General features: G+C 35.2%; 1 protein-coding gene across 1 annotated transcript in view; it reads right to left on the reverse strand.

Moving 5' to 3' along the window:
* Positions 1–12,340, reverse strand: part of tex264a (testis expressed 264, ER-phagy receptor a) — a 76,676-nt gene that overhangs the window by 5,699 nt on the left and 58,637 nt on the right. The window contains exon 3 of the mRNA XM_051112525.1: positions 3,523–3,703. Within this exon, the coding sequence (XP_050968482.1) occupies positions 3,523–3,703 (181 nt within the window). The remainder of the gene's footprint in view (positions 1–3,522; positions 3,704–12,340) is intronic.

Genomic DNA, 12,340 nt, shown 5'->3' on the forward strand with positions numbered 1-12,340 from the left:
TAGCCGAGCTTCAGGATTTTTGTTCAGTAAAACGTTTCAGACGAAAGGGGACATGACTATGTAATGATAGGTACAGTATATATAAATCAAAATTAGAGAACAATCTATAAATACTTTTTTTCTGAAATATTGTTAATCTTTATTGCTCAAAATTTTAGAATATCATAACCAAGGCATTTCAACAAAAACCTTTATTTTGTGAAAAACACAGTGATCAAAATTAGAGAAACCACTGTAGCATGAAAGAAGATTACATCTAAAATTTTGGAGTGTTACAGCTGTCAGAAATTAGTAGGAAGTGTAGATGCTGAATGACTTCAGCACATCTGCGGCTGCAAGGACATCACTAGTCTCTCAGACTGCACTGTTGTGATCTTGATTCACTCTTCTTCCACTCTCTTTAGTAACTATAGTGGGTTTCTCAGCCATAACTTTGTCACCAAGGATTCTCTGGAGATTTTCAGATCAGGACTCTGGCCCGGCCATTTCATTATTTCAACTGCTTTACCTCTTTTGCAGTGTGGTGGGGGCATTGTCTTGCATGAAAATTGCAGGGAATTAACTGCATGTTGCTGAAGGAGTTTCTGATAAACATTTGCATTTACCCTGCCATGCATCTGTATAAGAGACCCAACTCCCACTGCAGAAAACATCCCCCAAACCAACACTTCCTCCTTCACCTTTTACTGACTTTGTTACGCACTTGGGCTTCAGTCTTTACTCAAATTTACTTTACTAAATTTGAATCCAATCTGAGTTATAATAAAAATTATCCTGGCACTTTCAAGCTTTATAATTGCATGGGTGGGTGTTTCTCTTCATCAGTCCAAAACAAGTCCAATAAAGTGCATCCATCCTTAATGAAAAGTGCCTCACACAGCTCCGGGGGTGAATAAAGGCCTCCTGTAGTGAATCAATGCACTTTTGTAAGAAAAGTATTCATATTTAAAATGTAATAATCACTAGCTTGCACCAACTGGTCGTACACAGAAGCCTTTCCAGGCGGATGACGTAGGCACCACTCAGAAGTGACAAATGCGAACGAGCCGTGGAGAGAGGTAAACACAGCACTGGTCACAAATTAGAATTACAAAAAGATCTGTATATGTTGGAGGATTTCAATATAAGCCAAGAGGAGACTGGTTTTCCTTTGCTTAAGTAAAGAAACTTTGCTTCCTTTGCTCCTTTTTAAACAAATGCTGGTTTATGCGAGACTCACAGGTGCATGTGCAACGCCGACATCCTATGTCAGCCACCCAGAAGGGCTTCGATGTATGACCAGTTTAGTGCAAGCTAGAATTAAGTAATTATTACATTTTAAATATGGATATTTTTCTTACAAAAATACATCGATTCGCTATAGGAGGCCTTTATTCACCAGCTGGAGCTGTGTGAGGCACTTTTTATTATGGATGGATGCACTTGTTTTGGACTGATGAAGAGAAACACCTGCTCATTGCCATTCTAAAGCTTGGAAGTGCCAGGAATTTTTTTTATAAAACTCAGATTGGATTCGTCTAAAAAAAGGAAGTCGTATACACCTAGGATGCCTGGAGGGTAGAGTAAACAATGGGCTAATTTTAATTTTTGGGTGAACTATCCCTTTAAACATGCTGAGACAAATCCTTACCCTGTTCAGTGACGAACTGGCAAGCAATTCCAGCTGCAGTGCTGAACCCATTCCCATTGAGAGTCTCTGCATTATCCTGTCTTCTCATGCATTTGTCTTACATGCAAGACCAGCCTTTTTGGGGGACTTGACATTGTCATTGTAAACCTGCAATATTCGAGAAGTCACAGATTTGGAATGACCAGTTCTCTTGCAATGGCGGAAGGGGTCGTCTCTTTGGCCTTCATCTGAACAACTTCCTGTCGCAGGGTTTCAGTCACCTTAGAGTGGTGCACCATCTTACGATCTTAGTGGAAATTGGAGGAATGCTGCCAGTTAAATTGGGCTTGAAATATAATGAAGGAAATTAACACCAGGTGCCAGATTAACACCAATAACTTGGAGGTATCTGTAAGAGTTCTCTAATTTTGAGTCCTTTTTCAAATATCTCATTTAAGTTTTTTATACTGTGCTTCAGAATACAATTAATTTATAAAATATGCTTTATGATTTTGGGGCTGATATGATTTTGATATGATTTTGGGGATGTTTTCTGCAGTGGGAGTGCAAATTATGACATTTTGAGCCAAGGGTATATTATTAATTAAAGGACATTAATATAAATAAGGCTCCACTCCTTATATATACAGCTGAAATGCTTTTAGTGTGAAAGCACAATGTGAACTGCTGCACATTTATACACTGCTTCTGCGTGTGGTATGAATAAAGGTCACTGCACGTTCACTTTAAACTCATTGAACGCGTCCAATGAGCTTGAAATACACGCAGTGAAATCCAAACCCAGTCCTCAATGTGTAAATCTAAAGTTGTTTGGTTCATGTTAAAGCAAAGAGACGAAAGTGGAAGGAATGGATGAAAAAAGAGAGAGTGAAAGAAAGATGTACTGAACTGCCATGCAATCCCCCAAATGAAGGAGTTTGATTCACAACCTGCACTTGTCAGATCCAGCTGAGCAGCTGTGATTGAACGGCCTTTAATTAAGAGAGCTGCAGGCGCACACACACACACACACACAGACACACAGAGTTTAGCTGTTGTCCCGCTGGAGTAATGACTCTGTTTAGCTGCGCAGAGCAGAAAACAGCCCTCGGACTTTAGCATCAATCTTCACAGCCATTTGTTTTACTGACCACAGAGTGAATTGTGAACAACTGCCGCTGTGACTGAACCACGCTCTTTCATTTTTCTCAGTTTCACAGAGCTTGTCGGCTCACAACAGAGACATAATACGGCGGATAAGGTGCGACTACTGTGCAGTTGCTCTGGAATAAATGCACATGATGAATGAGTCCTCATGAACACATTCATGCATGCACTCACACGCCGTTTTAATGTTCCTGGCAGGTTCTGACAGATTTAGAATATCTGAAATGAAAGTAATAGTTTGGGATCATAAGCAGAGGTGGCTGAAGAACTGGACATTGAAGACGGCAATAACATAAGCCATCTGTCTGTAACCACATAAAGACACAACTGCTACTTTTCTTTGCTAGACTGTGATATTACTGGACAAGTAATGAGAATCAAGAGACTGCTCTTACTGAGAATTGCTATGGATTGATGCTTGTTTCCATTAATAGAATGTCTGCATTTTTTCACACTGTAATATATAACATATGCAACAAAACCTTCAAATCATGTGCTTTGAATCATGCAATTACAGTTAATTAATATTAAAGCTTTAATAGTATAATAATATTAAAAGAAAATACTATCTCAATTTAATATTACAATTAAATGTAAATAAATATTTTAAAATGTTTTTATGTTACTTGAATTTTTTTTTGTAATTATTTTTTAAAGCAATTTAATACAGATAATTTTTGATTATGATGAAAAAGAAGTAGTAGAATTCTCATCCTTATTCTATGCAGATGAGTATAATAACATACCTGCCACTGACTCTTTAACATCAACATCTTTATGCTCGACTGTCTCCTCAGTGTCATCAGATGTTTTCTTCTCATGAAGTTCAGGCACGCAGAAGTCCACCTGATTCTCCAAAGGACACATGTAATGGATCAGATCTCCTTTGCATATCTCCAGAAATGGGTATGCATTCAGACTCCTTTCCTAGAAGATAAAGAGAGTGAAAAATGATTCATGTTGCATTTTTACAATGTCACAACTCATGCAAACATGCTGCAGTCCTGTGCACTGCTGAAATCAGCAAGGAACATTGTGACAAGAAAACAATAAACAACATTCTCCTTTAAAGGGATAGTTCACCCAAAAATTAAAGTTACCCCATGATTTACTCACCCTCAAGCCATCCTAGGTGTATGTGACTTTATTCTTTCAGACGAATACAATCAGTTACATTAAAAAATGTCCTGGCTCTTCCGAGCTTTATAATGGCAGTGAATCATGAAAGGACTCTTCGTGGCTTTGGGAGGTTAACAAAAGCCTTGTGAAGTGAAGTGATGTGTTTGTGTAAGAAAAATACATCATCTGCTGGAACGCTATTGTCTTGTGAAGGCACGTGTGACAGCAGAAGCTAGAGATTATGGTTTGTAAAATATATTTTTCTTACACTATCACATTGTATCACTTCAGAAAGTGAACGAACAAAAACATGGCGAAGGAAGAGTAAACAGCACAAAAGGTGAGTGGGATGATTTTTGATGAGCCTTTGGAGCAGCTGAATATTCAAGTATGAACTGTTGGATTATTTTGAACATGATTTCTCTCTTTTTTTAAAATAACAATCAGAAAATGTCTTATTATTAGTATTATTATTTTTTTGTCTATTTAAATTCTGTTTACAAACTCACCACACAACACTAATGGTCAATCACTGTACTTTTTTGAAAGCCATTTGTTTTCTAAAAATGACACCTTGCACTTGAAAATCGCACAGTCAAATAAACAAAATATGTGAAAATTAGCTATTTTACCCTTAAGTCTTAAAGGGTTAATATAACTCTGAATGTATTTGTCTGAAAGAAGAAAGTCATTTACCCTGTTTAGCACTGAACTGGCAAGCAATTCCAGCTGCAGTGCTGAACCGATTTCCCATTGCGAGTCTGTGCATTATCCTGTCTTCGTGTGCATTTGTCTTACATGCAAGACCAGCCTTTTTGGGGGACTTGATTGAATTATTGTCATTGCAAACCTGCAATATTCGAGAAATCACAGGAATGACCAATTCTCTTGCAATGGCGGAAAGGGTCGTCCCTTTGGCCTTCATCTGAACAACTTCCTGTTGCAGGGTTTCAGTCACCATAGAGTGGATCTTACAATCCCAGTAAAAATTGGAGGAATGCTAACTAGGAATGCACACAGCACTAATGGTCAATCACTATACTTTTTTTGAAAGCCATTTGTTTTCTGAAAATGACACCTTGCACTTGAAAATCACATAGTCAAATAAAAAAATATGTGAAAATTAGCTTTTTTACCCTTAGGTCTTAAAGAGTTAATATAACTCTGATGGTATTTGTTTGAAAGAAGAAAGTCATTTACACCTAGGATGGCTTGAGGGTGTGTAAATCATGTGGTAATTTAAATTTTTGGGTGAAATATCCCGTTAAATACCAGTATCTTCTTGAAAAATTAGTAGCGACACCGAGTTATTTGCTCTTTAATACATTCAGTACTAATTATTTCTATTCATTATTTCTAAGAAGGGAATGACACTGTCCTTTGCAAAAGACCTTCAATAATGTCCCACCTCATTAGAATCAAACTTAGGTCAGACCTTTACTGATCAAACACACCAGCCTTATGACAACTTTGCAGCTGGACTAGGCAGGAGTTTACACCAATTAGTCTGCTTTTAATGAAGCGGCCTCATTAAGGGATAAGACCAAATGCCACTGTAATGATCTGAAAGAACAATGCAAAACAGCAAGCAGACCAGGCTGTTGCACAAATAAAATCGCTAAGCGTGAAATTGTGAACTAAAGTTAAGACATTTAGGACTATTATTTAAACAGCTCTAGCATGTTTAAACAAGAGGTCAATAGCATTTCGATGTAAATAAACCATTGTCACTTATCTAACTGATGTTTATGCAATTTATGCATAGCACGCAATGCCTTAGTTTTATTTTTAGATGTCATATAATAACATACCGTATATCTAGAAGCTTATCGTTTCAGAAAACATTCAAATGAGAACAGATTTAAAATGCATAAAGTAAGAATATATGAATACTAGATATGATGTGCCATAAAACATCATTAGGGTTTCCCCATATAGAACCAGAATACATGTGCAGAAAATACTTTGCAGTGCATGGTAATAAAAATGCAGATGCTAGCAACATCAGACAGGGCTGCAATATTCTTTCACTCTGTGAATGATTTGATATATATATATTTATATATATGGAGGACGTTATGTTCTACCGAGCCCTCAGGATAGAACTGTGCTTCCATAATTGTACTGCCTCTTCATGCTGAGAGCTTTGTTTTGATACAGTAACACTGTTTAAGGCCCATAGAAATGACAAGTGCCATAATAAAACATGGTACAGGCGGAAACGAACACATGTATGTACAAATGTGCACAGGTGAACTTAACAAAATAACCTGATGGTTATAAGATTTTAAACAATCATTATAAAACTTAAGTGGCAAAATGATAAAAATCTTGAAAATTTTAGATCGAATAATCATTTTTATGAAATGTAATGAAAATATCAGGTTACATTTTATTTCAGTGTTCTTGTTACAGTGCAATTACACAGTAACTACATGTACTTACTATACATGTTGATTGGTTTAGGGTTAGCTACATGTAATTTACTGATGAAATTATACATCATTTATTTAACGTAACAAGGAAAAAATTACAGTGTTACTAAATAAAGTGTTACCAAAAAAAAAAAAAAAAGAAATATATATGGACTTGCTTTATGAAAAATATTATATACAATTTATGTGTATGTATAACTGATCATAACTTTTTATGTAAGATCTAAGTATACATTATTTATGTAACATGTAACAAGGAAAAATAAAAGTGTTACCAAATAAAGCACTACCGTAAATATGGACTTTCTTTATGAAAAGCATTATATACAATTTTTGTATTTATAATTTAACACAGCTTAATGTAATTATACACAATTTATGTAACATAAAAATAAAAATAAAGCTGTTACTAAATAAAGTACTAAAAAAACTAAAAAAAGAGAAATATATATGGACATGCTTTATAAAAAAATATTATATACAAGTTATGTATGTATATTTTAACATAATTTATTAATGTAAGTATGTATAATTTATTCAAAATGTAGCAAGGAAAAATAACAGAGTTACCAAATACCAAATGTACCAAGTGTTACCGTAAAAGTGTTACCAAAAATAAATAAATAAATAAATACATGTGGACTTGCTTTATAAATAAACATTATATACAAGTTATATATGTATTATTTACCAATTTACTGATGTAATTATACATAATGGAAAAAAATAATGTAAAGTATTACTAAATCAAGTGTTACCATAAAATAAAGTGTTACCCCATAAAATAAATAATGGACTTAATTCATGAAAAATATATAAAATGTATGTATAATTTAAAACAATTTATTGTTTTAAGCATACATAATTTATGTAACAAGGAAAACAATAGTGTTATTAAATAGTGTTACCATAAAATACTGTTACAAAAAAAGAAATATATATGGACTTGCTTAATGAAAAATATTATATACAATATTATATACAATTTATGTATGTATATTTTAACATAATTTATTGATGCAATTACACATAATGTACGTAACATGTAACAAGGAAAAATAAAAGTGTGACCAAATAAAGTGCTACCATAAAATAAAGTGTTACCAAAAATAAAGGCATATATACTTGCTTTATGAAAAAATTATATACAATGTATGTATGTATGTATGTATGTATAATTTAACACAATTTATTGATGTAATTTTACATAATTTAAGTGTTTTTATAAGGAATTTAGAAATGTTTAAAATGATTTGAATTAATTGATTTAAAATGAATTAAAACAGTTAAATAGAAAATGATTATACATAAAATACAGTGCAATCAAAGTAGGCTTTTTGCCAAATTTAATTTCTTTATTTGATTATAAGACCCCATCCCAGGAAGACTGAAGGCACTGAAGAGCTGAAGATATTTAGCAGTTTCATATTTCTCTTTCTCATTGCTAATTGATTGGTTGTATTCTAATCCTCAGTAAAAGAGTCCTGCTCTAAGCAGTATGAATCACCTGATACACATAAAGACTCCAGCCCTTAGGGGCGCACATGCAAATGAGAGCACATCTCCTTGAACCAGGAGCGATAATGAGTGCAAGAGGAAAAAACAAAGACAATCCACTCCACACGGTCGCCCCCGTGAAAACAATGGTGGCACCAAAGCGAGAAAGAAGAATATGCAAACTGCACAAACCGATCTCTAACGCTCTCTTCACCGTCAAGACTGAGCATTAATGTACTGTAATGTATATATTTCTAAACATGTCACTATGATTTGTTCAAAGCTTTTAGTTTCTTATAGTACACCATCTGATCGCTGTTCATCAACTGAGTCAACTAGCACTGCAGTAATAACTACCTTCCAGACACCTCATTAGTGTAACAGCTTGTGCTCTCCATCACGGCTCTAAGCGACACTTTCAGTCAGACAACAAGCACTTAGCAGTCCAATATAAAAAAGCAGGAATTTCAAACACCTTTCACACTTTTAATGCATGTCCTATAATCTAATAATGAATCTAATTACCCCCTACGAGATGTAATAATGATTAATAAAGCAAAGAGTATATAGCTAACACGCACACAAGGTATGAAAGAGCCAGCGGTGCTTTAAACAGGAAGTCTTTGTGATAACTTTGACTGTCTTTGTTAGCGCTACTGAAGGTGTCATGGGAAAACAGGTAATATTGCACTTTAACAGGTAATTAACCCAAGACCTCAATATCCTTTGCAACCGATATATCAGCTCACATGATCACGGCTTGTAAATTGTACTGCCGAGTACAGAAAAACAAATTAAAAACAGAGTGGAGTAGTGTTGGCGCTATACTCGATTTTCATATTAGACAAGAATATCTCCGATTGAGCGATTGAGGTGTTGTGTAGCTGGATGTAATAATGAACGTAGTGGTCGTCATTTACTCCCGACATCTGAGCAGCTGAAGATGCAGTATATGTTTGTTTGTGAAGGGAATGCACCTCCAGATCTACATATATCCGTGTATGTTTGCACAAATCATTCATGATCCAGCTTCACTTACAGCAGAAGTGAGTATAAGGGTTTTTTTTATTAATCTTTGCGATCGCCTTTCCTAATAAAGTGCTAGTTAGCAAGTTTAGCAGCTAAACGCGTCTAAATGCAGCTAAAGTAAACAAGCTCGTCAATCCACAGAAAGAAGAGAGGGGTGGGGCGAGCAGAGCTCATTTGCATTTAAAGCAGCCTCGACCAGAATGAAATTATTTTTGCAAAGCTGATTTTGGCAAGGTAAAAAGGGTGTTGTTTTACACAACCATTGAGATTTTTTAACCAAAGTATATTATAGACTTTTCATTAAGACCCTAAAGAATCATATCAACTTGTGGAAAATGGGCATCCGATGACCCCTTTAAATGATCTGAATATGTTTATTCTATAGTCAGTATTGCTGTAGTAGTAATATAAAATAAAGTCATATGGATAACCCTGAAATGTTTACATAACACACACACACACACAACATATGCTTCTGTGATAAGGCACCTGTATCACAGCTGAGAAACCGACATCCGTATATAAATAACACCTGGCAGTTCCAGCATCATCCATCTCTTGGAGCTCCTTTATTACGTTGAATATCTTCTTTTCTGTCCATCACAAAAACAAATAAATAACTAGCCACTAGATTTACCAGGCCCGTTATAATTGAAAGTACGCTTCCGGCATGAACGGTTTTAATTACGCGGAGGCGAAGCTCCGTTTTTCCTGTTGCCCTTTTGAATGTGAAACCACTCCCTCCGTGATGGCCGCGGGGTGAGTGTTACCCAACACAACGAGCCCACATGACTCCACTTACCCTGAGCTAGACGGGGAGCAATCAGGAGATAATGAAAGGGAAACTTCACCGCCTCAGCAGGATGAAAAGTGTCCGGTTTATATGAGCAAGCAATCATGAGAGCACAACTGATGGGGCTTTTCTTACAAAAGTGAATTTTACAGAACAACAACATTGTTCATTACAGTCAACAGCCAAGTTCAGTTACAACAGCATCTACTAAAACTTAGAATTAAGCAAGTCCTGCTGCAACCCGCTTATACTAGCCTATAGGTCAGGGGTGTCAAACTCCAGTCCTGGAGGCCCTGCAGAGTTTAGATGCAACCCTAATTAAACACACCTGATCCAACTAATCAATTCCTTTAGGCTTAATTGAAAACTGCATAGTATGTGTGTTGGAGCAAGGTTGGAACAAAACTCTGCAGGGCTGCGGCCTTCCAGGAACTGAGTTTGACACCCCTGCTATAGGTGGTTTGCAGGTCTATTAAAGGGATAGTTATTACTGAAAAATTCTGTCATTAATTACTCACCTTCATGACATTAATAACTCGTAAGACATTCGGTCATCTTTGGAACACAAATAAAAATATTTTTGATGAAATCTGAGAGCTTTCTGACCCTGCATAGACAGCAACGCAACTGCCATGTTCAAGGCCCAGAAAGGTAGTAAGGACATCATTAAAATCGTCCATGTTACATCAGTGGTTCAACCATAATGTTGTGAAGCTACAAGAATACTTTTTGTGCACAATTAAAATAAAAAATAAAATAAAAAAAAATAAAAATAACGACTTTATTAGTATGTCACATGGACTATTTTAACGATGTCCTTACTACCTTTCCCTATGCAGGGTCAGAAAGCTTTCGGATATCAGAAATATCTTAATTTGTGCTACGAAGATAAACGAAGGTCTTACGGGTTTGGAACAGAATGAGGGTGAGTAATCAATGACAGAATTTAATTTTTGGGTGAACAGTCCAATAAATGGCAGATATTAAAATTCTATAAATTCTAAAATATCTAAATCAAAATATTTATTTTGAGATTTTTTAAAGACCACATTTAACAATATTATTTAATAATTCAGTTTATTCAGGCAATTTATTGAGCGTTAGAGTTAAAAAACTAATTTTGGCAATAAAAAAAAATCTATAATTATATATTATTAATCTGTAATACTGGCCAATAAATAATATGTACTGATGTATAATGCATCCATACTATAAAACAATCAAATCAGACCAACCTGATATCTTGGAGACAGGCAGTACAGGTCTATACAGTTGAGGTCAAAACTTTACATACACCTTGCAAAATCTGCAAAATGTTAATTATTTTACCAAAATAATAAGGATCATACAAAATGCATGTTATTTTTTATTTAGTACTGACCTAAATAAGATATTTCACATAAAGGACGTTTACATATAGTCCACAGGAGAAAATAATAGTTGTATTTATAAAAATGACCATGTTCAAAAGTTTACATTTGCTTGATTCTTAATACTGTGTTGTTACCTGAATGATCCACAGCTGTGTTTTTTCTTTAGTGATGAGTCCCTTGTTCGTCCTGAACAGTTAAACTGCCAACAAATCCTACAGGTCCCACAAATTCTTTGGTTTTTCAGCTTTTTTGTGTATTTGAACCCTTCGCAGCAATTTTGAGATTCATCTTTTCACACTGAGGACAACTGAGGGACTCAAATGCAACTATTACAGAAGATTCAAATGCTCCAGAAGGAAAAACCATGCATTAACTTTTGAACATAATAAAGATGTGTACATTTTTCTCATTTTGCCTAACTATCATACTTATTTAGTACTGCCTTCAAAAGCTACAGAAGATACTTGCACGTTTCCCAGAAGACAAAATAAGTTACCCTGATCTTCAGTCAGGCTCTTAATCTGCCCTGGCTCTTAATGCATCTTTTTTCCTTCTGGAGCATCAGTGAGCATTTGAACCTTCAGTCCCTCAGTTCAAAATCATACAGTCATGGCTGGAAAAGGTTCAAATACACAAAAATGCTGAAAAACCAAAGAATTTGTGGGACATGAAGGATTTTTATAACGAGCAGCAGGCAGTCTACCCGTTCAGGGCAAGCAATGGACTCATGAACAACTATAACTAAACAAAAAAAAACAGCTGTGGATAATTCAGGTAACAACACAGTATTAAGAATCAAGCATATGTAAACTTTTGAATAGGTTAATTTTTATAAATTCAACTATTATTTTCTTTTGTGGACTATATGTAAATGTCAAATGTGAAATATCTTATTCATGCATTTTGTATGATCCCTCTTATTTTGGTAAAATAATTAACGTTTTGCAGATTCTGCAAGGTGTACGTAAACTTTTGACCTCAACTGTATATGTTGTATTTGTCACATTTAGTGTAAAAACAGAAAAAGTAGAAATGGACTCAAGAAACAGGCCAGACTCGATCCTGCGACAACCATGTGAGCACTACATCTCCCATGCATCAATAGTTACCCACTAAGCATTGGCCCAAATCTATTCATTAAGTGTAATGGTATATCATTTAAAAACGTCTATACATGCTGAAACAAGCGTACATCAAACAGGTCATGATGATTTGATACCTGTCCAAGACTTCCCATACAGCCATAGAGATAAAAGTCTATTTATTCCCCATTGACAGGTGAGATTTGTGCAGAGAAAGTCAATGTCTCCTGATAGAT

The sequence above is a fragment of the Labeo rohita genome, chromosome 6 (assembly GCF_022985175.1).
Source record: "Labeo rohita strain BAU-BD-2019 chromosome 6, IGBB_LRoh.1.0, whole genome shotgun sequence".
In the NCBI taxonomy this organism is placed as follows: Eukaryota; Metazoa; Chordata; class Actinopteri; order Cypriniformes; family Cyprinidae; genus Labeo; species Labeo rohita.